Source organism: Motacilla alba, chromosome 15 (genome assembly GCF_015832195.1).
Source record: "Motacilla alba alba isolate MOTALB_02 chromosome 15, Motacilla_alba_V1.0_pri, whole genome shotgun sequence".
NCBI classification, from domain to species: domain Eukaryota; kingdom Metazoa; phylum Chordata; class Aves; order Passeriformes; family Motacillidae; genus Motacilla; species Motacilla alba.
This window is the reverse complement of record NC_052030.1, coordinates 13,504,463-13,530,038: the sequence shown is the minus strand read 5'-3', so window position 1 is coordinate 13,530,038 and position 25,576 is coordinate 13,504,463. Positions and strand designations below refer to the sequence as shown.

The 25,576-nt window shown below is 50.1% G+C and overlaps 1 protein-coding gene across 1 annotated transcript; it reads right to left on the bottom strand.

The window, feature by feature from the left end:
• Positions 1–7: 7 nt before the first annotated feature.
• Positions 8–24,482, bottom strand: ADGRD1 (adhesion G protein-coupled receptor D1; the record flags this gene model as incomplete). Its single annotated transcript, XM_038152942.1, has 14 exons — positions 23,959–24,482; positions 23,826–23,862; positions 20,928–21,011; positions 17,535–17,630; positions 14,869–14,991; positions 13,712–13,891; positions 12,149–12,400; positions 10,251–10,315; positions 9,502–9,657; positions 7,555–7,614; positions 6,076–6,193; positions 4,948–5,058; positions 2,869–2,944; positions 8–113 (listed from the first exon to the last, which is right to left on the bottom strand). Coding segments are annotated over exons 1-14 (1,590 nt in total), but the record flags the coding sequence as incomplete, so codon positions are not given.
• Positions 24,483–25,576: the final 1,094 nt, after the last annotated feature.

The following is a 25,576-nucleotide window of genomic DNA, read 5'->3' as shown; positions in this document are numbered from 1 at the left end:
GAGGAGAGCCTGACAGGTTGGAGGACAGCTGGGGCAGGGGCTCCACCTTGATGGAGATGAGATAACTGCTGGCTGAGATCATGGAGCCTCTGTAGGCAGCAGCTTCAGCAATCCTTGGAGAGAAGTAAATATGTTAAGGGAGAAGAAGAACAACAGGTTTTTAGTTCATGCATAACAGCAAAGGAGCACAGACCCTCCTTGCTCCCTTCAAGCCAAGGAGTCCCTCTGGGGCAGCCAGGTCTGGCCCCAAAGGGCCCTTCAGGACTGGAGGCCATACACCCACAAAGTATGGAAACAGCTCTGGGCACCTGGGGACTGCCACCAAAGCTCCTCCTTCACTCTGTTCCTCCTTGCCAAGGTCTACAAGCCCTGCTCAGAGTGTTTGAGGGAGCTGGGGAGAATCCTGAGGAGGGATCCGAACAATTCCCTGAGCAAAATGAGGAGGAAACTGGCAGGGCCTTTCAGGCTGGCTGGTCAAACAGATAAATCAGTGTGTGAGACACACAGACAAAATGCACAAAACAAACACAGGAATGTACTTAGAAGTGATTTATAGCTTTACCTTGAGAAATAGATGATGCCCAGTTAGATTTGTTAGAGGGGAAGACAGGTCACAATACACACAGCTGAACTGGACTAAATAACTGATTCGTCCTGGAAATGAATTTATTCTAGGGGGAAGTCATTTTGCAGTACAAAAGCCCCTTATTTTAAGGTAAAACTTATGAGTTTGGCATTTTCACTCATTTAGGAGTAACTGAGACCCATTTGGTTTCAGGGTAGAATTTTTTACCCTCTCAGTAACAAGCTGCAGGATTAAATGACTGCTGTCACCTGTCCCTTGAGCAGGTGGATGAATGGGTGTTACCAGGAGAAATTTGAGCCTGGGTGAATTAACAACCAGCCCGGGTTCCCAAACACAGCCCACCTGGAAAGGGCCAGTTGGAAACAAATGAAAAACCACCTTGTTGACACCCACCACCTGTCTGCAGTGGTTTCTTGTTTTTATTTCAGAAAAAAAAACCAAAAACCCTCACGTCAGAGTTGAAATAACTGCACTCAGCTCCTTGGCAGGGCCACAGAACTCATTTAGCACAACCCCTCAGTTCTGACCTTAAAAAAACCCATCAGGACCAGAGATTGCTTCTGCTCCCAGAAACCAGCAGGGAATGGGACTTGTTCATCTGAAGGCAGAATTTGCCACTCTGATAGGACAAATTCAAGTTTAGATAAGGAGCTGTGAAGTTAAACTCATTATCCAACAGGCTGAGGTTTCTCCTGCACAGATTAGGAGCGTGGATGTTTTCCCACACCCTTCATCTGCTTGTTTTACCTTTAGAGACCTTGGTGAGTTTTGGAATTCACCGGAAGCAGGGAATGGTGTTTCTGTGCCTGCAGAGCCTTTCCCCACCCTGGCCCTGGGTGTCAGGCCCACATTTACACAAAGAGCCCGTGAACAGCAGCAGGATGGGCTCAGGACATTGCTGGGGCTCATCTCCTTTGGGTAAAGAATCCCAAGCTGCTCCCCTCAGAAACTGGTATTTATGAAGTCTGAAAATAGCTCTGTGACTGTACAGCACTAAAGCTCCAAGAGTTTTGGTTTTCCACCACAAAAAAAAGAAGAAGGTTGGGTTTTAAATTACAGGTGTTTGAGTAGCCCAGTGGTGGAAGGAACACAAAAGAAATTCTCTAAAACAAACTACTCTGAGAAAAAAATTATTCTACCGAAAAGTAAGCAAAAAAGTTTACAAGAGTAGAGCACAAAAAAGAAAAGCAAGCAGAAGAGAAGTGCATACTTGTTTTTAAACCATCTTTGAGTACCTGGGGTTTGGCTCCACAGAGGAGGAATTGCTAAGGCAGCATTCCCTGAATTATTACCTTTTTGGATGCTGCTTTGGGCACACCTGCATCTACAGTTTATGGACGAGATCCTGCAGTGCATTACCCACTGCCTGGAGCAGCCAGGCAGGGCAGGGGCTCCCACCCTGAGGGGCACAGGGAGAGAGGGCAGGGAGGGGAGGGAATCCCTGGCAGCACCTGGGAGTCCCTGGGAATCCCTGGCAGTCCTTGGGAATCCCTGGGAAGCCCTGGGAATCCTTGGCAGTCCCTGGGAATCCTTGGCAGTCCCTGGCAGTCCCTGGGAATCCTTGGCAGCCCCTGGGGCTGGGGTGCTGCTCCTCTCCTGCTGGCAGCAACAACCCAGCCACAATTCCAGTGGGAAAGGCTGACAGTGGGAGCTGATCCACGCAGCCCAGAGAAAATCAAATGAAGACAGTCATGCACTTGCTTGGAGCACCAGGTGATGGCTGGCAGGAATGGCCTCGCAAAGCCCCTGGGAGCTGCACTGCAGAGGCTCACACAGCTCTGATTTACTGTATCTTATCTGCTAATGATTCCACTGGTGTGGCACATAGAGCAGAAGGTCTTTAAAGAACTGCCTGGTCTCCTGTTATAAAATTACCTTATGGGTTCCTAGGATTAGGATTCAGATTTTGTCTAAAGAGGGATGTTATGTTCTCTTACTTGTTTAATTTAAGTGCAAGCTTTATCTTAATATGGGCTAGGAGAAAAAAAAATGCAATTTCCTTTTACGAGACAGATAAAATTATGAAATTCTAGTACCAGATCTGATGAGTGGAAGGAGAAGACAGAGAAAGACAAACATGTCGCCATGGAATCTGTTTTATTGCCACCTAAAATAAAACATGCCGTGCAAACTTTAATCCCTCTCTGGCTAATGGCTGCACGCCCTCAGCACTGCGGGAGCAGGGCTATGGCTTGTCATTTGCTGCCAGCTGATAAGGACGTGGCTGTGCCCAGGTGTGTCACCACAGCAATAAACAGCTCTTACCTGCTGCAGGCACTCACCTGGTGTCCAGGGGGTTGATGTTATTGAAGAAGTAATGCATGTTGTGGTACAGCAGGCCCACGATGGTGATCCAGGCTGTGGAGAGGGAGCAGGGTTATTCCTGCGCAAGCAGGACAACTCTCCCAGGGCTCCTGTTCACTGAGAGCCCTGACCTGCACACCCCTCACACCTGGGCTTCAGCAGGGCTCTGCTTGCTCTGCTGAGCGTACAGGTGTCAGCACGCTGCCCAGGTGTCAGCACCCTGTCCCAGGTGTGAGCACCCTGTCCAGGTGTCAGCACAGTGTGCAGGTGTGAGCACGCTGTGCAGGTGTCAGCACACTGTCCAGGTGTGAGCACACTGTCCAGGTGTCAGCACGCTGTGCAGGTGTGAGCACGCTGTGCAGGTGTGAGCACACTGTCCCAGGTGTGAGCACACTGTCCAGGTGTGAGCACACTGTGCAGGTGTGAGCACCCTGTCCCAGGTGTGAGCACACTCTCCAGGTGTGAGCACGCTGTCCAGGTGTCAGCACCCTGTGCAGGTGTCAGCACACTGCCCAGGTGTCAGCACACTGCCCAGGTGTGAGCACGCTGTGCAGCACAGACGCCTCAGGTGGAATGGAGAGCTGCCTGTGCTGCACAGCTGCACCTCCAAAACCAGCTGCTAATTCATCAGTTGCCAGCTGTCACCCCCAGCAGCAGCAGGAAGGGTGGCAGGGCACAGCAGGGACCCCCGGAGCCAGCAGGGTCCCAGGCACCCCCAGCACTGGCTGGCAGCTGAGCAAACCCAGCCAGGCCACCATTCCCTGGGCTCTGCTTGCTGCCCACATCCCAGGTGATTTTGGGCTCTCCAGCAGCTGAGGGAAGAGACAGATGTGTGTTTTCTCAGAGTGAGCCTCACAGATGTCTTTTACTGTCCCTTTTGTCGGGTTCCAAGTATTTACAGTGTCAGCTGGTAAAGGTGGAATGACAGATTTTTCAGGCTGGCTCATCTGGGCCGTGTAGCTGCGATTGCTCAGAAGTGAGCTGCAGCTGGAAAAGAGTAGAACATTTAATGCCCTGGATCATTTCAGGATACAAAGCATGACAGTGTTCTGGAAAATCAAAGAAAACCTGTATGGTGAGGAACTGTAGAAGTGGGAAGGGAAAAAACTCCTCTCACTTGCTATTTTTGGCATTACAAGTTGGTTTGCAATTACAGTTATTCAAACCTGGGAGGACCTGCAGTCTCCAGCCAGAGCCCCTGCCAGTGCAAAGAAACAGAGCTGTCACCACAAATCAGGCAGACAGTTCAGTAATTATCAGAGAATTTCTCCCTGCAGGTTATTTTCAGCTAACTCTGCACTTTATGAAACAGGGATCGACCATCCCTCTCCAGAGGTGACTGCAGAGAAGCCTCTGGGTGAGCAGATTCTGGGGGCTGGCATTTAGGGCACAAAAGTCACATTTTCAAAGATTTGAGAATGGAAGTAGATGCTTCTGTAAATGGGTTCCTTCAGCCTCTGAGTAAAGCATAGATAATTAACTTAACATTGCTATTTTAGAGTCTTGGCTAAAGGTGCAGATTTTAGCCATGCTTCTGTTGGGGTTTTTAAATTTTTTGCATAGGTTTGGATTTCTGAGTTCTGCCTTTTTGCTGTGAGTGTAGTCTGTATCTTCATTCTGTTCCTGTAGCTGCTGTTGCTTCAACCTGTCATTTTATAGTTTAATTTTAGACAAAAGACCAATTTTGCATGAACGGATAGGTAATACCTGACCTGACATCCTAGAATTTCTTAAAAATAACCAGTTCGGATAATTAAAAAGAATAATTATGAAATTATGGCTTCTGTGATGTAAAAATGTGTCAGAATTAAATGGCTCCAGTCTCTGTTGCTCAGCTCCATTATTCAATATTAATCCAATTAGTATGAAAACTCCACCACATTAATTGCTCGTTAGCCTGACAGGACCACTGCTGCTTCCTCAGACTCAGTGCAATCCACAGGGGATTTTTCCAGTTACCTGGAAAAATAAAGTGAACCAAAAGCTGTTCTAAAGCAAAATCATTTTTGGATACCCTGCGCACAGGAGTCCACTTCTCTCTTTAACCTCTTCCTTACCTTTTCCATGGAAAGCCTCACTGGGAATGGAAATGTAGCTCTGCCCTCGAGATGGAAATCGATAGTGGGACACATTCAGGCTCTGAGGATGCATTTTGACCACAGCATAATCTGCGTGACAGCCCAGACAAAAACATCAGCACATCAACAGCCCCTGCACCCAGCTCACTGCCTTAGCAGCCTGCCCTGGGAGCTGGTGCAGCATTTAGATTCTCCTGTGCTTAAACCCCAGATGTTTGCAGACCGTGTGGTGAATCCCCCAGCCCCTTTAGAAGTGCCTTTTGCCTCTGAATGCTCTGTGGCAGAGCAGGTTTGTGCACTGCTGCTGTGCCCTGGCTCCCCCAGGCAGGCAGAGCAGACCTGCAGCGCTCCTGCCCTGCAAATGCCCCTTTAGAAGCTCCTTTTACCTCTGAATTCTCTGTGGCAGAGCAGGTTTGTGCACTGCTGCTGTGCTCCCCAGGCAGGCAGAGCAGACCTGCAGCACGCCTGCCCTGCATTTGCAGGCACAGTTTCAGTCCTGCACCTGAGAGCCCCGTGTGTGAGAGGCAGCAGTGATGGGTGCTCCTGGGGCTGCTCAGCTTGTTCTCCCCTCAGAGGGCTCTCAGCAAGGCAAAGCAGGCAGCCAGAGCAGATTAAACACCTCTGACACCTGCAGCACCCAAAGATGCAGACCAAATTGAGGTGCCAAGATGCTAACCTGCAGTAAAATAAAATTCTCTAAAAAGGTCAAAACTATTCCTGTCATTTTCAGCCTCTGGCAAAAGCCTTGCAAAGATGAATGTCCCAAACCTGCAGGGGCTGACTGAGAGCTCTAGGCCCTTTAACTCTATTAGCACAACCCTTCACACATAACTCCAATCCTGAATTCCTCCCCAATGACCCCAGGGAAGGCCAAGCACAGGCAGAGCCCGAATAACCCAAGCCAAGCCCAGGCAGAGCCCGTCACCTCCAGCCAGCTCTGGTGAATAAAACTGGGTGGGATTCCTCGGGGGGGTGAGGAGCTGTGCCCTGTGTGAGCACACTGTGCCCTGGGCTGGCAGGGCAGCCCCGGCAGAGAGGGGAAAGGGGAAGGGAAAGGGAAGGGAAAAGGGAAGGGAAAGGGACAGGGAGCAGCCGAGCCAGCCCCACCTGCCACGGCCGAGGAGCCCTCGAGGGTCAGAGGCAGCGAGCTCCCGTCCAGCTGCAGCGACAGGTGAGCCAGCACCGTGTCGATGGTGTGGATCAGGCTGCTGAGCACGGCGGGGCTCTGCGGAGGGACAGACAGACAGACAGACACGGGTGAGCACAGCAGAGGGACAGACAGACAGACAGACACAGGGACTGAGCACAGCCCAGGGACAGACAGACAGACACGGGTGAGCACAGCGGAGGGACAGACAGACACGGGTGAGCAGGGAATGTGCAGGGACAGAAGGACAGACACGGGTGAGCATAGTGGAGGGACAGACAGACACAGGGGTGAGCAGGGACTGAGCACAGCCCAGGGACAGACAGACAGACACAGGGACTGAGCACAGCCCAGGGACAGACAGACAGACAGACACAGGGACTGAGCACAGCCCAGGGACAGACAGACAAACAGACAGACCCGGGGTGAGCCCAGCCCAGGGACAGATAGACAGACAGACAGACAGACAGACACAGGGACTGAGCACAGCCCAGGGACAGACAGACAGACAGACAGACACAGGGACTGAGCACAGCCTAGGGAAAGACAGACAGACCCAGGGTGAGCCCAGCCCAGGGACAGACAGACAGACACAGGGTGAGCCCAGCCCAGGGACAGATAGACAGACAGACAGACACAGGGTGAGCCCAGCCCAGGGACAGACAGACAGACAGACCCGGGGTGAGCCCAGCCCCGGGGCGCGGGGGTCGCTGCCCAGCCCGCCCGGGGCTCTCCCCTCGGTGTGACACCGCCCGGGCCGCCTGAGCCCGTCCCCGCAGCGCTGTTCGGGAGCAGCCCGGGGAGAGCAGCCCGGGGAGAGCAGCCCCGCTGCCAGCCCTGCTCAGCACCGGCACTGCTGGAGGGTTTGGACAATATCTGAACGCGGGCATCAGGTCTTTCTTGGAACACAAGCTGAGACCCTGCAGTTTGGCCTTTCCTTCATCTTTATTCAAATGCTCCTCAGTAGAAAAGCAACTTTAACCCTCCAGGTCGAAACGTGATTCATAAAATCTCAGAGTTAATGCTTGTTTCAGTGGAAAGGAAACCTATTTCATCTGAAATCCACTTACACCAGAGATGATCAAGGATGTGACACTAAGAACTTAGATCAGTTAGACATCTTTTTGTCTCAAAAGCGCTTTAGGCTTCAGTGAGACCTCCCTGTGCTTTAGCTTCTCCTTCTCTCAGCAGCTCTTAAAAAGAGCTCTTTTCTCTCTAAAAGCTCTCTCTCCTGAAATCCGTGTTTTCTTAAGATTCAAGCAAAAAACTCAGGAAATTTCTGGACTCACCCTGCAGGTCTTTCATCAGTGACAGATGATAAAATAAGTCATAGTGCCAAAAAGTCCCAGCAAGTGAAGTAACAGTGACAACCAGGTCTGTTACCATCATGTGATTCGTGCAACTGAAGGAAACCACAAATCTAAGCCCATTTGTCTTACCTCCGGGCCATCAATCCAGTCAGACAGCAACAGGAAGTCTTCAATAGCTTTTAAAAACGCCTGAAAGACAAATAAAACTCGATTACCTACTAATCAGCTACATCTCCTGGCAAGGACCCAGGGCAGAGCTCTGCCAGGATTTTTCTCAGCTCATGTTAAGATGAGAAGCCCCCTTCCACTGCAGTCCCAGATCCATCTCTACCTGCCAGCATCCCCAGCGTGCTCTGTTGGTGACTTCCCAAAGTGACAATTATTCTATCGGCAGCCCCAGCACCGTGTCACTCCCCAGGTGCAGCCACTACAGCTCAGGCTGAAAGAACTTACTCTCCTGTTTCATCTAAACTCATACGGCTCTGTAGAATCACAGGGGCTTGGCAGGGACCTTAAAAGTGATCTTGTTCCAGCCCCTGTCCCGAGGCAGGGACACCTCCCAGTGTGCAGGGACACCTCCCAGTGTGCCAGCCCGGGGCACTGAGGCTGGGCTGGCACTGTGCAAACACAGCCCAGGGCTGGGCAGTCCTGCTGACATGGAAGGGAAAAGGGAGCACGGAAATTTGCACTGAAAATTAAAAGAAAAAAACCACGTTTCCAGCTCAAAGTCATCCATTAAAAAGCCTTCAGAGAATGAATACAGCAAAGTTGCACTGTGAGATGTGGAAGACAGCACATAACAAACCGCAGTCAGATTTGTCAGAAGCGATTCATTATACCGGGTGTCAGTAATCAGAAAGTTTATTGCACATCACTTAAATCAAATTTCCTGGTGCTGTGAGGCGTAGGGCGATCAGGCAGAGATAACTGCACAGAAAATCACATGCAGGCTCAGCGCCTGCCTGTCAGAGAATTAGCTGCAGACAATGCAGAGCCTCAGCATCCATCAGGCAAATGACAGGGTCGGTGTGGATGATCAGGACTCTCCTGTGTTTACATCCCAAAACAGCTCTGCTGAAGATAATCATGTCCCACATTTCTGTCTGCCGCTAATCATGTCCCACATGTCTGTCTGCAGATCGCTGTCGGGGCACACGAAGCAGCCTCAGCCAGCAGGAACGAGCGCCCGGACAGCAGCGACCTGGGACACAGGTACGGGCTCGGGCAGGACGGGGCTCCGTCTGACACGCACAGCCCACGGAAATATTTCGGGAAAACAAAGGAAACAACGCATTAAAGCTTTTTAGAAGGGCTTTGGCTGCACGTTAAACTGTGATCCGTGAAATCCAAGCTTTGCAGTTTGCAAATGCTAAGCTTTTAACACAGTCTCTCAGTCGCTGTCCCTGTGGTTTTCAGAGGGTTTATTTGTGGTTTTTGTCTGAGTAAAGCGCCCCTGACACTCTGGAATTACCCTCAGGCTTAGGGGAACAATCAGCAGCGAGGCCGGAGCTGATTACTGCAATAATGGCTTCGCAGCCTGCTGAAATCAGGGAATTGGATGCCCATCACTTTCCAGCACTCCGTGTTATAACTTTATGTTATTGACACATGGCCCCTTGATCTCAGACTGCAGAAAACACCTGCTTGCTTTTTCCCCTCTGTGGGCTGGCTTGAATGGAATAAATCCCTTGAGCCCGTTCCAGAGGAGACAGTGACTCCACCATGTCCCTGGGCAGGCTGTCCCGGAGCCTGACAGCCCTTGCAGGGAAGGATTTTTCCCTCAGATCCAACTGAAATCTCCCCTGCCACCACTTGAGGCCATTTCCTCTTGTCCTTGCTGTTTGGGAGAAGAGATCCAGCCCCTCAGTGCCTTCCTTGCTGAGGAGGGGCCCAAAGGCATAAGGTAATATCTGCAGGGACTAGAGAGACATTTCAGCCCTGCTCAGCTCCTGCTGCTCCCTGAGGCAGCCACTGCTTCTTTCACAGGTGCTGTCTGCCGTGAGCAAAAGCTTTCCAAGCTGCCCTGGCTCTTCCAGGGTCTGCAGGTGCACCAGGGTCACCTGGGGCCCCACTCACCTGGGCCAGGCTCAGGGCAGTGTGCTGGGACAGGGATTCGTTGGGCAGGCTCAGGGACACGTTCTGCAGGAGCCCCAGCAGGGAGCTGGCCGAGGGGGAGCTGCCTCTGTCCTGGCTCAGCGCCGCGATGATGGGCTGGTAGGCGTCGGTGGGGAGCTGCAGCAGGGGCAGAAATCAACACAGAATAGCCCAGGTTATCCGTACTGCCCCCAGCAGGGACAGAAATCAACACAGAATAGCCCAGGTTATCCGTACTGCCCCCAGCAGGGACAGAATTTGGCACAGAATAGCCCAGGTTATCCGTACTGCCCCCAGCAGGGACAGAAATCAACACAGAATAGCCCAGGTTATCCATACTGCCCCCAGCAGGGACAGAACTCAGCACAGAATAGCCCAGATTATCCGTATGGGTCCAAGGAGGGAAGGAAGGAAAAGGAAAAGGAAAAGGAAAAGGAACATTATCAAAATGGTTCTTAGCCTCCTATATTTTCAAAGCTAACAGCAACACTTCAGAAGTTGCTACTTTTTCCATTTTTTAACGTAGTAAATATTTGATTTAACAGGGAATTTCCTTTGTGTTCCCATCTTCCCATAGTGGCTAGAACTCCTGCCTGTGCGTGTCCAAAAGCACTTGCAGTTGAGGTATGAGGATAAGTGCCATTAAGGAAAAGGAAGCAGGGAGAAGGGTGTGTAATTCTGATTTATGCACGTTCTGCCACTCTGGAAAAGAGCCCTGAGCACTGTCCTACCACGGGCTGGGTGGTGGTTGTCATCAGAGACCAGGGAAGGGTGGAAGAGAGCAGAACTTGCACACCTGGGGAAACACAAACACAAATGAGGCTGTTAACAAACCCGGATTTTTTATATCAGACACATAATTATATATATATGTTCCCACCTCGGGCTGGATCAGTTCCAGCTGAAGGCAACAGATTTGCTGTTCTGTGGATTTGATTTCTTTCCAGTACAGCCACACAGCCTTGTTTAAAAAATATAATTTTCTGATTCTCCCATCAGTTTTATTCCGTCATCTTGTTACAGATGAGCATTGCAGTAGTTTAAGTCTTACATACCTAAATCTGTTTAAGTCTTACATACCTAAATCTTTGCTTGCAAACAGGAAATTTCGAGTGTTATATCTCAATAAAAAAGGTCAATGGTGCAGTTACAACACTGACATCCATCTCTCTCCTCCAGCTCCTTCCCCAACATTCACAGAAATTCTTCAGGCTTTGGGTTTTTTTAAATCCTCTGTCTTATCAGAAATAAATAATGATCTGACAATTTCATGGAAGATGATTTTTTATTTCTGTATGAGACAAACTGGACTGGGACCGTTGGGACCCTGGGCAAACGAGGGTCAAGTCTGAGCTCCCCTCTGCAGCTGCTGAGCTGACTCAGCTCCTGAGCCTGAATTGTCTGAGTGCCAAATAGAATCACACCCTCAGAGGCAAGCTCAGAAAGGCTCTTCCCCACCAGAAAACCTGAGAAACGTTCAAAGCCAGAGGAAACACTCGCAGTGCTTGCAGCAAAACTGAGCAGCCCTCAAATGGAAGAGCAGGGGTAGAAACGGGGCACTGAAAATGAGCACGTGAGCATGGCAGAAATGATTTGTCAGGACAGAGAATAAACTTGATTCTGGATGGCTTTCATTGCTCCATTTTAAAAACATTGATTCCTTTCTGTGAAAAGGGATCTATTAGTCATTTGTGATAGAGAAACAAAATTTTCTTCTAATCTACATCTGACCAAGAGTTATCATTTGCCAGGGGTGTGGAGTTTCAGCGCAGTCCAACACCAGCTGCATGCACAGGACCCATTTCTCTCACAGATCCAAAAGGAACATGAACATTCATTCAGTTGAAAACCAGGCTGTCCTATTTCCTTATGTCAAAGCACATTGCCCTGCCTCAACCCTGCTGGAAATCCCCCAAAATCAATAAACAGATATCATAACCTCTCTACCTGTGTTGATTACTATTGTAATACCCACTGCTTCCTCTGAGAATATTCTAATTTCATACATTAAGTGGGAAATTTTATAAAATAAATCAGTCTATTATTTTAACAAGAAAAGCCAGAAATTAAATTGCCACATTTCCCAAGTGCTCCAAAACACCTGATCACATTAAAACAATGTTGGCTTGGAATTCTTCTGTCTAATTAAAAATATATAATACCTGGCATCCCTTTACATTTTAATTACTAAGCCCCTGGAAAATGCACATCCAGCTTCACTTTCAATTAAGAGGCTATACATTTATTTTTCACAGCATTCTGACAGTTCCACATGACACTGAAAAACCTGTGAACCAGGAGTTTAGGGAAAAAACCATCAGCAGAGCAATTAATGCCATGGAAATGGCAGTGAACTCACAGCTGCTCACTGCATGAGCACCTCAAGGCACAAACCAAGGAGTTTGGGATGCAGCCTCCTGAAAACCAGCAGGGATTAAAGGTGGGACGCAGGCAAAACTCTGCAGAGCTCTGAAAGAGCCTGGGCAGGCCCCACTCACCCAGGGCAGCCCTGAAGCACTGCTGCACCTCGCGGGGGCTCAGCGCTCTCTCCCAGATGATGAACTCATCGAGAGCTCGGTGCTGGCATCCCCACGGTCACAGAAAACCCTCCCAGCCCGGCCCCACTCACCCACGGCAGCCCTGAAGTACTGCTGCACCTCGCGGGGGCTCAGTGCCCTCTCCCAGATGATGAACTCGTCGAAGGCGCCGCTGACCGAGCGCCGCGCCGAGCCCTCCGTGCCCGCCAGCAGCTCCGTGCTGGCGTCCCCATAGTCGTAGAACACCTTCCCCTGCGGGTCCGTGGTGCTCAGCGTGCCGTTCACATACACCTTCAGGCCTTCCCTCGAGCGCCAGGTGAACAGCACGTGCGTCCAGTAGGGACCTGCAAGGCAGCAAGGTCACAGCAGGGCTGGGAGCAGCTCCATCACAGCTCCCAGGATGGATGTGGGCACAGTGGGGACCTGCAAGGCAGCAAGGTCACAGCAGGGCTGGGAGCAGCTCCATCACAGCTCCCAGGATGGATGTGGGCACAGTGGGGACCTGCAAGGCAGCAAGGTCACAGCAGGGCTGGGAGCAGCTCCATCACAGCTCCCAGGATTTGGGCACAGTGAGGATCTGAAAGGCAGCAGGGTCACAGCAGGGCTGGAGCAGCTCCATCCCCTGTTGGACCCTCCCTGCCAGGGAGGGCTGCCGTGGCTCAGGGAATGCTGGTGCTGTGCCCACTGCTCTTTGCCCCCTGGGGAAGCCCATGCCTTGGCAGCACGCCCTCAGCTTTGTCTGAGCCTGGGCTCCCTGCAGCTCCACAACTGCCCCTGCAGAGTGCTGCTGGCCGGGGTCTGAGGGCTCTTCACTCCTGCCTCAAACTCAGCCCAGCCAGAGCAGCACAAGGACTGCAGGAGCTGGAGAACAAGCACATCAACCACCCAAAAGTTCTCACCTTTTCCTTGTTACGCTTGAGAGGCAGAAAACACAATATTAATTTTCACTTGGATAATCCACAAATGCATGAATTATTCTTGCCATTTGCAGCTTTTATTTTAAAGTAAGATTTCTGAGCTGATTCATTAAGGTTTATGAAACTGCTGCCATGAGTCCTATTTTAACAACGTATAGGCAGTCAAACCGGGGCAAGAAAATATTTATTGAATGCCATTAGCATTACTGGAAGACCAGAATTTGTTCCAGTCAGCAGATATTAGTGCTCCCCAGCAATGCACAGTTTAGACAGCAGCAGTGAGATATGTGATACACCAACATGTTTATTAATGCTATGGCTTGGCATGCAAAACCTGACACTCACCAGAAACAGAATCATGAGAGCACCAAAGAGCAGTTAGAGAGTTCCCAAATAAAGCCAGGATTCAGCAGAACCCAGCTTTGGGGTGCTCTGGGAGCTGTCAGGGATTAATCTGCATTCTTTGCTCATGTTCCCACCCAGACATGACCCTCAACAGGGACCCCACACCCACGGGCTGCTGGCCAGTGGCAAGTGTTCTACAGAGCATCACTGCTTTCCTTTGCATTTATCCCTCCCTCCCCACACCAAGGGAACTCTCAAGCACAGAGGTCTGCAGCTATTTTTATACACCCCCTTCTCTTTCTGGAGTTGTGCTCTTCTCACCACCCCTGCCTGCAGGACTGAAGCCAAATGCAACAAAGAAATCATGGGGTTTTTTTAAATATATCAATTTACCTGGTGGACTGAAGCTTGCTTTCCACTTCATCATGGCACTCCCACGGGTGTAGAACTCCACGGAGCCTTCCCCTTCGTTTGAGCAGATTTTGAAACCGCTGGAAATGACTCGGCCACCAGAGGCAGGGAGAAGCTTGGCCTGCTGGTCTTGGGTCTTCCAGAAGAAGGAAAACGTTACCCCTGAGGAAAGCAGGGGAGAGGAGACTTGAATGAAAACACCGAGTGCAGAGTATGGGAATGCTTCTGAGCACAGATCATCTGCTGGCACAAACCAGGACAGCATTTCTAAAACCAACAATGCTCCAACAGTTCAAACCAGCTGAACAATCCCTCCCTCAGCTTTGCACGCCGTGAGCACACCCCGGGCACAGCAGTGCCCTGAGCAGCCTCTCTCAGTGAAACCCAAGGTCTTTGATCTGCAAAGGGCACCCACACGTGTTTTGCTGTTCCCAGGCCCCATCACAGCCAGGTTTAATGCAGCGACCTCTCCCGAGCTCCCCAGCACAGCTGGATTTCCTCAGCATGTCACTGTGGGCATTTTCACCCTTCATGCACCAGCAGCTCTGGAAGCCCAGTGTCAAATAAAGGGATAACTGTGCATGCAGAGCCACAGAAAAGATCCTGAGGTCCCCACCTACACAAAAATAAAGGAATTGTCCCAAAAGTACAACACGTGGGATTAACTTCATCCACAAATAATCCCGTTCACAGCAAATTTCACTGTTACTCTCTCTCTCTCTGTGACTGCCACACACAATTTCAGTCATCCCCTGGCAAACCCCTCACTCTGTGATCCCAACCCCAGAGAAAGGGAAGGGAAACAGAACGAAAGATTTCAGCATCTGGGAGTTGGACAAATGGGTTCCAGAACACCAGAGACCTACAAATTTTCTCATCTCCCGAGACAAACCCAAGAAGCCCAAGCCCCCTCCTGCAAAGAGGCCACACTGAATGTGAGCAGTTGATCAGCTCTAATTTAACTTGCAGCCAGGAGAGACTGAATTTTCAGCAATCAACACTCAATTGTCTCAGAAGTCAAGAAAGTGTCAAGGCTCATTTCAGCTTTCGTTCCAAGGAGGAAAGAAGCAGTAATTATTGAATAACATAATTTGGCAGCAGAAGCAAAGTCAATCACAATGAAGGAATGAAATTCTCACCTTCGGGCCCACAAGCCTCTGGATTACTGATGCAGGAATTTCGGTAGCTCCCAAAGAAGAGAAAGGTGACTCCTTTCTTTTCAGTGACGTAAATTCCTTTGTTCACCATCCCTTCTACAATATCTGGAGCAAAAGCAAAATCCAGTTTAACATTCATGAAGGAGAGCTTCCTGGAAACATGATTTACCAGACTGCTATGGCTCAGGTGTTTATCTAGGTCCAGCTATACGGCTTGGTTACTTTCTGAGTTTGTTTTTATTTTTGGTGGGTTTTGTCTCAGTTTGCCAGTTTCGGCGTGTTCAGTTTCTGTGTTTGTTTCCATTTGTCAGTGGTTTGTTGTATTTTTTAAAGACCACAGAGGCACCTCTTCTGTTTCAGGTTTGTAAATGTTACACTCCTATCCACTCAGGTCTGCGGTTAGCTAAGACTGACAGAACCCATACACCCAAAAACGATTATTTTAAAATAATCTGAGTGAACTTCATGCTTTGCAGAGCTTGGAGTGCCAGACACTTCCTAGAGCTGTCGTACTGGTAGGCTGAGCTAGCAAAGGAATTTTTTCACCAATTAAAAAATAACAAAATAGAGTTTCTTTGTTCAGTTTTTGAAAGGGCAAGCTGGTGATCAAACTCCAGTTTCCACTGAAAAACAACTCAATGAAAATCCCTGACAAGATCCACTCAAAGACAGAAGCAGATCTGCTCTCAGGCATCCTCTGCTGGGCTGTGCTTGGCACTTGGAGAGGCAATTGCTTCACCCAATGTGGGTAATGACTAATTTGCTTGTGATTTCCTCGTGTTCCTCCCAAAGAAAAGCACTGTGGATTCCTCTCCCACCGGCTGAGGCACAGGGATGCTCTCAACACGGAAAACCTGGAGTCTGCTTGCTGCAGGAGCCTCTGTAAGGCCTGGGTGCAGCTGGCAGGGGATGATGGGGAGCTGCTCTCGTGTGTCCTGGCTGATTTCAGCAATGCAGACAGTGGGAAACCACAATCAAAAACCGCAACCAAAAACCGCAACCAAAAACCACAACCAAAAACCACAACCAAAAACCACAATTAAAAATCCCAATCAAAAACCACAACCAAAAACCACAACCAAAACCTCCTGCTGCTGAGACGCCCGCACTCAGGGAGCAGTGAATACTGGATGCCTGGTTCTGGGCAGACAGAATGTCAGTTTTTGGTGGGGATTTCCTGTTCCCACCGTTCTTTGGGATGGCATTTCTGCAAGGGCTGTGAGGATTCAGAACCCTGGGTCTAGGACCCTTCTTCAAAATTTCTTCTGGAAAAATGTTGGGAAGAGCTGCTCCGAGGGAGCTCCAGCATGAGGAACATTTTCCTCTTCTGAATGAATGCAGCCAATGCCTGTTTCAGTGTTCTCTGAGCTCATCCCAAAGCCTTATTGAAATATCGGTTTTCAGGTATCTGCCCCTCCCTTTGAGGAAGAAACCACCAAGTCCTGCCTCTAACTGACAGATAAAGTTTAATTCCTTTTAAAAAAGTGAGTGTACTGTGGAGCCAATCAAGCATTTCCAAGCTCTCCTCAAGCCCCTGAATTACAAATTCACCTCTGCAGGGAAGCTCCCGAGGAAACACATTTCTGTTCCCTTTGCATGGGTGTCACTCTCTAATGTTCATATTGAACACATCTGATTGTGTGAGAACTGTGCAAATGGCCCATAAAGCAGGTAAGAGAGGACTGAAAGGAATTAGGGTCACTGGAAGTTCATCATTAATAGAGTTCCCATTTGCCAGCATACTTTTAGTGTTAGAGAGTAAAAAAATATCGGGTTTAGTGTTCCCATATAAACTCTCACAATCTGAGCAGCCCAGGTGACAGCTTTGCCACGGCCACCCTTCTCCCCAGTCAGGTTTTCTGACAGTTTGATGTGAGTTAATGCCCAAGGCAGAGTGGGCACGAGGCCACACAGCTCAAATGCCATTGCTGAAATCAGGTGACTTTAAGTGATTTCCAGTCTGCCAGGTTTCTGCCTGGGAGTTGTCGTTTTCTGTTCTTCCTTCCTTCTCCTAGCGTGTGGATGTTAAAAAAAATAATGTGAGGACATATATGGAGATATTTGCTTCTCATTAAAAACAAACAAACAAAAAACCAAAACAAAGCATCCTGTTAACCAAAGTTGTCGTGACTGACAATGTCTCACTTCCAGGCTCTGCAAATCTGCGTGCATTTGTCTCCCTTGACATGTCCTCTAAAACCCATCACAAACCAGTGAGAAACAGAGGGCTTCTTTTCCAACTTAGCCTCGAAAGACACGAAAAAAATTAACCTGTTTGTTCTCACAGGTTCCTCTGAAATGTCACCTCTGTTTCTTTTAAGCACAATAGAAATTATTTAGCTTTTGGAGGATCCCTGGGACCCATCCTCCCGTGGGATTCACGTGGGGATGCCTCTCCCAGAATTCCAGCAATCCAGGTAACACTGCAGGGAAGTGTTTCCAGTGTGTGTGACAGTGTAACAACAGCAACAACAACAACAATAATAATAATAATAATAATAATAATAATAATAATGATAATAATAATGATATTAACAATTTTTACCACACGAGCACTTGAACCCAAACCCAGAGTTCACTCTGAATCCGAGGTTACAAGAACCGTCCACGCCTGACAAATGCAGAACAAAAAACCAGAAAATCCTCACCTACAGTTGCAGAGAAGTTAGAGTAGGCAGAGTCATTGGTATTTACAAAGGTAGAGTTATGGGAAGGAAGCACAGTGAAGTTGTGGATTCTTAGAGCTGGGTGGAACAACAAAAGAAAACAAGCCAATGAGCAAAACAATGAATAAACACCGTCAGTAATGAAGTGCCAGTTCATATCTCTCAGCACAGCTCAAGTCACAGATTTTCTGTTTGAATTCCACACTTTTCCCAGGGGCTGGCAGGGTCCTGGCTCGCCCTGCTCAGGGCAGGGCAGAGCCACTGAAGGAAGGTTTCCCTCAGGTACTGAGCAGAAAAATCTGTGAAGCCCAGCAGCAGATGGGGGGCCATGGAATCCCTCCCGCTGGCAGGGGATGCAGGCACAAGAAAAATCTCTGCAGGGCCAGGAGCTGGGGCAGCCCTGGACAGCCCGGGGCAGGCAGCAGGGAATGGGGGAGCTGGGGCTCTCCATCCTGAGCTCCCAGAACGTGGGGCCAGGGGGACCTGCAGGAGCAGGGAATGGGGGAGCTGGGGCTCTCCATCCTGAGCTCCCAGAACGTGGGGCCAGGGGAACCTGCAGGAGCAGGGAATGGGGGAGCTGGGGCTCTCCATCCTGAGCTCCCAGAACGTGGGGCCAGCGGGACCTGCAGGAGCAGGGAATGGGGGAGCTGGGGCTCTCCATCCTGAGCTCCCAGAACGTGGGGCCAGGGGGACCTGCAGGAGCAGGGAATGGGGGAGCTGGGGCTCTCCATCCTGAGCTCCCAGAACGTGGGGCCAGGGGGACCTGCAGGGCAGCAGGGAATGGGGGAGCTGGGGCTCTCCATCCTGAGCTCCCAGAACGTGGGGCCAGCGGGACCTGCAGGGCAGCAGGGGCTGCTCAGCTGCAGAAATCCCAGCTGGAGGAGGAGAGATGGGCCAGGCTCTCCTCATCTGTGCCCAGAGAGCAGATCAGAGCAACGGGCACAAATCAAAGTACAAGAAACTCCGTCCAAATAGAAGAAAACCTGCAACTTTTTAATGTCTGGCCATAAGGTTTTATTCTCTAATTTTTTTTTCTGATTTTGAAAATTTAACAGTATCTTGCACACCGTAATTGTTTACCCTGGGCAGGCAAATAAAGCCTGATGAAAAGCCCATGAAAGTAGATGGAGAGACATTGATTTGGCGTTTAGGCCAACTGAGCTCACAGAACAAAAAGACAAATGCTCTTAGGAAAAGAAAAACACACACAAAAACCTGCAGATAAAAATGCATGGAAATCAAGGGGTCAGATGGGAAACCTGAGCACGGCCACTTTCTTTTTATTTGCTGTATTTTGAGCTGATTGTTTGCTTTCAATTGCTCCTAGTGCTGAGATTGCCAAAACATTAATTTGCTGACACACTCTCAGCACACGAATGCTTTGAGAGATATAAATCTGGCTTCACACACAATGACTTCAACAAATAAAATGGATTAACGTGACGGACAGATTATGGTGCTTCAAGGATTTAAGAGGAGAAACATGGAACGAAAATAATTGCATGATATGATGAGTGGAAAACCAAGAAAGACTCTGCAATAAACAGAAGAGTTGTGTAATCAGAATGGAGCCCAAACCAAGCAAATTGTCACCTGGAGTAGATTACAACATAAAGAACACTTTTCTGATATATCAAAGTGAAATATCAGACAGATAAAAGCTCTGCTGGAGGCAGCTGAAATGATATCTGTGTCTGATAAGGCACAATATAAACTACGGGGAGGAATTTGAGCCGCCCAGTGCAACTCTGCAGAGAGGATTCAGCACTGCCAGCACTGCCCTGCAGAGACAAAGCCCTCTGGCCACTCATGTCCCCTGCAGGGCATTGTAAGACAAAATCCACTAAATTTTTTCAGCCAAGTGCTGCAGCTGGCTCCTTTATAAATTTCTTTATCACTGTGTGGTAATAGGAATTAAAAGAGATTGCTCCTGTGAGCCAGTGAAGGCTGGCAGGACCAGGACTTCATCTGCTCTGCTTTCCCTCTTCCAAGGCACTGAAAATATTTCTGAATTTTGCTGAAGTAAAACTAAACAAAATTTGAGAAACAATCTAACATCGATTGTCCTTTTCCAGGAGCTTGAATATTTTATAGAATATTTAGATGTTATTTTCAAGCACTTCCAAAACAGCTTGGTTGTAACGTGATTGCCAAAACAGCGCTAGATGTGGAGCACTTCACTTTCTGAAACCACGTGGAGTCCAGGGTCAGAAAATTACTTCGACACACTTTTAGAGAACTTATGTGGCAACTTTTGAAAGCCAATTGATTATTCTGTTGCAGTCAGTGGGAACGCTGCCATCAGCTCCTAATGGAAGCAGGATATTGCCCAGGTACATTTCTGGCCAGGCAATTCCATTCCTTTCAGAAATGTTGTGGAAAGAGATCAAAGTTTAGGCTGAAAACACTTGAACTCCTCTGCAACAAAGGGATTCAGACATTCGCAGACCCTTTTCCCCACGCAGCAGCAGAGACTGATATTGCCATTTCGGGCAGGAAGTTTGGGGGATGCGGGGAGCTCTGGGGATGCACAGCAGCCCAACCTGGAGCTGCCCCAGATGTCAGCAGGGCAAAGCCATCCCCACCACTCACCCTGCCCCACATCCCCAGAGCTCACCCTGCCCCACATCCCCACCACTCACCCTGCCCCACATCCCCAGAGCTCACCCTGCCCCACATCCCCACCACTCACCCTGCCCCACATCCCCAGAGCTCACCCTGCCCCACATCCCCACCACTCACCCTGCCCCACATCCCCAGAGCTCACCCTGCCCCACATCCCCACCCTGGCTCATCAGGGACAGCCTGGCCTCAGCAAATCTCTCCTGATTTCACCCAGCTGGAAAAGGAGTTTAACTTGTACCAACTCACGCTGCAATTCTGCTCTTAAGGACCTTCCCAAAGGCAGATAAAAACGAGTGAGGGGGTCCAGATGAGAGCCTACACTCTTCCCTCTGTAGACACTACGTGAACGTTCAAAGTGCCTGAGGAGTCTGGGCATTTAACTCCTCCCAAAATCGAAGGGGAGACATCTACCTGCTCAGAGCCAGAGATCCCAGACCCTGCGCACACTGGAGCGTGCTGGGCATGCACCAAACCAGCTAATAACAGTGTGATTTCAATGACTCCTTGGGTCATAAACCTCTTCCCTTTATACCCTCAGCAATGCTCACACAGCCCATAAAGCCTGGGAGAATACTCCATAAAAATCAGCTCACAAATACAACATCAGTTGGGTACCACTGCGAAAACATGAACTGGGGGAAAACCTCAGCCTCTGAGCTGCAGAAGGGAGCCCCTTCCTCATCTCCGGCTGCCCCCCAAACACGGGCAGGCACACAGAGCCACCCCCACGGCCAGGGAAGGTTTGTTCACCTCCATTCGTGTCCCGGAACTCGTGAATTCCATCCACATCCTCCAGTGGCCAGTAATGGGAGGCTGACGCCAGGACTTTGAACCCTTCCAAGAAACACAGGTTAAAAGATGATTAAATGGAACAGCAACAAGGTGTGTAACGAGTCTCCACAGAAAATAACCATAAAAGATGTCAAGAGGTTAGGTAAACCAAAATATTTTATGTAAATCAAGGGTGGCACACAAGCGAGGTCATAAATCAAAGCAGTGGAGGAGATTAAAGCTGTATCACTGATTAACCACTGCAGAAAACCTGCTGCTAAATCCCGGCTGGTTTTCCTTCTCATTGCACCTCAAACGTGCCACCATCTCTGACTGAATCCCTGCTGCTGTGCCTGGCAGCACCCTGACGGCAGGCTGAGGGGTCCCTCCAGAGCCACCTCTGGATTCTGCTGAGGTTTGCAGCAGGGCAGCGCAGAGGGCAGTTCAGCCCCACAGCAAGCAGCCCTGCTCCCCGGGGCACCGCGGAGCTGGGTGTGCTGAGAGAGGGGCTGCCAGGGCCCTGAGCAGCAGAGGAAGGAGCTCCCACCGCCCCCAGCCCTTCCTGCAGAGCCTCCCCCACCACCCCAATCCCAGAGCAGCCCTTCGGGGCTCAGGGGAGCCTTCTGCTCTCCTGCAAGTCCTCCTCTCAGCAGGTGCACAAGCTGCAGGTTCCAAAGGCCAGCACCTGCGGGTTTCCATTGGCATCTCTGCCTGTACAGTCTGACTGACCACAGCTTGAACAAATCCTGGGATGTGGGGTCACTGAATCAGGAGCAGGCTGCCCAAAAGAACCACACCTTCTGTGAAGATGACAGTTCTGGGTGCAGGGTAGAGCATTACCAGTGCAGGAAAACATGAGCTGTCATTTCTTGCTGTCTTGCTTGTTGCAAGAAACCCTTTCTTTCCAAAACAACTAATTTAGTCAGACGTGATGAAATAAATGCAGCATGTCCTGCAGCTAAGAAAGTTTGGGGAAGGTGACAGAGAGATGCAGAAGTTTTTCCGTGGATCATTTAATCCCACTAGCCTGGGCTACTGGGACAACACAAAGAGAGACAGGGACGAAGGCAGCAAGGGTTTCTGTCACAGCACATTTCTGGTTCTCTGCCCTGCCATCCTCTTTCATCCCAAGCAATCCTTCAGGACACTGAGGTGCGAAGCTGACAGGAAAGTTTGTCAAACCCCAGTTCAGCTGTCAAACACTGCAAACCCTCCCCACACCCAACGCTGAGAGCTGCGTCCTTTGGCCCCTGGGGCTCACCCCACACCTTCCTTCAGCTCTGAGATCAAACCTTCTGCCTGGCTGATGCTTGCTCCGTCATTTTTCTGTCCTGGATACACACCAGAGATTTGTATCATGGACATGAAGGTGCAAACACTTTAGTAAAGTGCCTAATGCCCCCCCTGGGGAGCACTTTGATGGCCTCCATCCTCATGGTGCAGTCTCTGAGGTCTGACAAATCCTAAGATTTAATTTTTTATTTTGAGTGCAAAGTTGATAAAATTGCTGAGCTCCACAAGAAGCAATTGCAGATCTGAGGAAACAGAACTCCAAGTTCTGCATCTTGTGAGGGTACAAGAACTGCCCAGACTTGCTTCCAAAGTCAACTGCACCAGAGATACCTAACAAATGATTCACGATTGCATTCATTAATTCAGGGCCTATTCTTAGCCCACCTAAGCAAATGTTTGCCGTTGTCATAGCGGCTTTCCCTCAAGGAGGGGGCAGAGCACGGACAGAGGAGATGGGGATGTCCCATGGGATGGAAACGGGATGGAAACGGGGCTCTGTGCTTCTCCACCTCCTCTGGCTGCCCGGGAGGCAGAGGGGGCACAGCTGTCACTGAGAGGACAAGGGACAGCCAGCCTGGAGCACAGGGACCCACAGCAAGCGCGCGCAGCAAAATCCGAACATCCCGGGCAGCCCCTGCCCAGCTGAGGCTCTGGATCGAGTACCCGAGTGCCAAACCCTTTGCTCAGGCAGTGCCCCTGCTCAGAGGGACCCCAGGGCTCGTTCCAAAGCCAGCAGCACCCCTGCAGCAAAGCCTGCATGCCCCCTGCGCCCCAAACCAGCCAGGAGCGCTTCCCCTCTTGTTCCTCCAGCCAGCAGCCACAGAGCCTCAGTTTTAGGAAACAGGAGTCTTCTTCTTGGTTTGGAGCAAAGGTGGAGCAGAAGCCATTAATTACTCCTTCAACAGACGTGGCCCTTCCCCTCACTCTGCCTTTTACTTGAGAATAATTACATGTGGTTAGAACTGAAAAAAGCAACTCAGGGGCTGGCAAAGCACTAAAACTGTGCTTGTACACCACCATGAGGCTTGAGGTTAAACTATTTATATAAACAGAGGAATTCTGCAGTTACACACGAGCCCTTCTGAGCTCCGAGTGAGTTTTTGTACATTGGAAACAGATGAGAAATCCCTAATCTGCTCTGTAAGTGATTTGAACCCGAGTGTGAGGCTGGGAGGAGGGGAGAGGGCTTGAAGCCACGCCAGAGAACTGCAGAGTGTGCAAACTGGCACATCCAGCTGCTCACCGCTGATCCAGAAATGCTGAACACGGCGGGAAAAGGAAAATAGTCTGGGTAGAGATTTAGAAAACTCGAGGAAAGTGGTGACAAGTGCACACAGGACTTCCCCACACGTTAAACACAAGGCATTTTTCTCCAAATGTGTTTCTGTCCAGAATATTCAGTGGGTGGGGTGCTGGACTCACAACGACTGGGACAGGGACGCTTTGGGCATCTTTAATACAGGCTGGCACTCAAACACGGGCTCGGCTTCTTTGGGGCTGCTAAGGAAATAAAAAACCCCACAAACTGCAAAAAAGGCAAATAAACCCTCAGTTGCCCCAGAATGGAAGCAGAGCGTTGCTTACCTGGGTGTTTGGGGAGCTGGGAATGGTTTCCGTACACCTGCACACAGAACATCACACAGTGAGACACGGCGAGGCAAAACCTGCTGCGAGCAGCCCGAGCCCCTCTGAACACTGCCCGGACTCCGAGCATTACCTGATATTTCTGCTGAAATAAAATCAGCAAAGAATAATGGCAGCAGAGCAGAGACACCAAGCTCTCCATGGTCTGTGCACGGGTGAAAGCGCAGCTGAAGCCCAGCTCCTGTCGGATTCCAATCATAAGTTTTCCTGCGCGAGTTTTGGCATCAAAAAGGGCATTTTCCACGCAGGTTCAAAAGGTCCATTCCTCCAGTGATGGCAAAATATCCTTCCAGACCCTCCAGGTGTTGTTTTCCTGCTTCACCCTTCGGTATCTTCATTTAACTCCGAATAAACTCCCGCGGCCGGGGGAAAACTCACAGAAACGCGCACCGAGCCCCGGGGTGGTGCTGTCCCGTGGAAAGAAGCCCAGCGCGCTTCTATTCCGGCGTGTGCCGAGAAGAAAAGCTCTCGTTCGGAGCCCGGTGCCCGCGGGGTTCGCAGCCGCGGCTCCGCTCGCCCCGAGCCCGGCGGCGCTGCCGGGGAGCGGCTCTGCCCCTCGGACCGGAGAGCTGCTGCTGGCCCCCAGGGGCTGAAACGGGCCGAAACGGGCCGAAACTACCCGAAACGGGCCGAAATGAGCCGAAACGGGCCGACACGAGCGGCGCAGTCCCGCCCGTCCCGCTGAGCCGCACCTCCAGCCCGCACCCCGCGGTGATGTCAGCTCTGCCCCGCGGCCCTGCCCCGCTCTGCTCCCTCCTGTTCTGTCCGTTTCTGACCATTTCTATTTATTTCTGTCCGTTTCTATCCTTTTCTGCCCATTCCTGCACACTTCTATCCATTTCTGCCATTTCTATCCATTCCTGCCCGCTTCTGCCCATTTCTATTTATTTCTGCCCATTCCTGCCCGCTTCTATCCATTCCTGCCCATTCCTGCCCGTTTCTATCCATTTCATTTCTATCCATTCCTGCCCATTTCTATCCATTCCTGCCCATTTCTATTTATTTCTGTCCATTTCTGTCCGTTTCTATCCTTTTCTGCCCATTCCTGCCCGCTTCTATCCATTTCTGCCCATTCCTGCCCATTTCTGTTTATTTCTGCCCATTCCCTCCCGTTTCTGCCCATCCCTGCCCGTTTATTCCCGCCCCTGTCCCGCTGCCGGGAGCAGCCCCAGCCCCGGCCGGGATGGGAGCTCCCCGAGCCCGCACCTGGCCGGGATCCCGGCCACACCCGGCCCAGTGCCCGCAGCTCCAACACCTCGGAGAAACAGGGGCATTCCCCAGGGAAAGCTGACACCTAGTTATTAAAAAAACCAAACTCAGGTTGTGTTTCTGTCCGAAGACAGCTTTAAAGGCACTGATTGAAATCACGCGGCACTCGCAGGGACTGGTTTTACTTTATCTGTACCCAGCAGGGGAAACTGAGGCATTCCTCATCTCACCGCTTTCCTCAGAGCTGCACAAAGCTAGGAAAAATCTCCTGTAGCTGCTGCTTCGCTCCTTATTTTAATAAAACTAATTACATGTAAGTATTTTATAAGAGTCTCCCAATTACACTCCATGTCACAAATATTAACCAGCATCTTACCTGTAAAGGAAAAACAGCAGCTAGAACTAGCTGATATTCTTTATTTTATCAGCTCTTCCGTGATAAAGCCTTGTTTTAGTTCTCTCAAAGTTCTTTATTTTCAGCT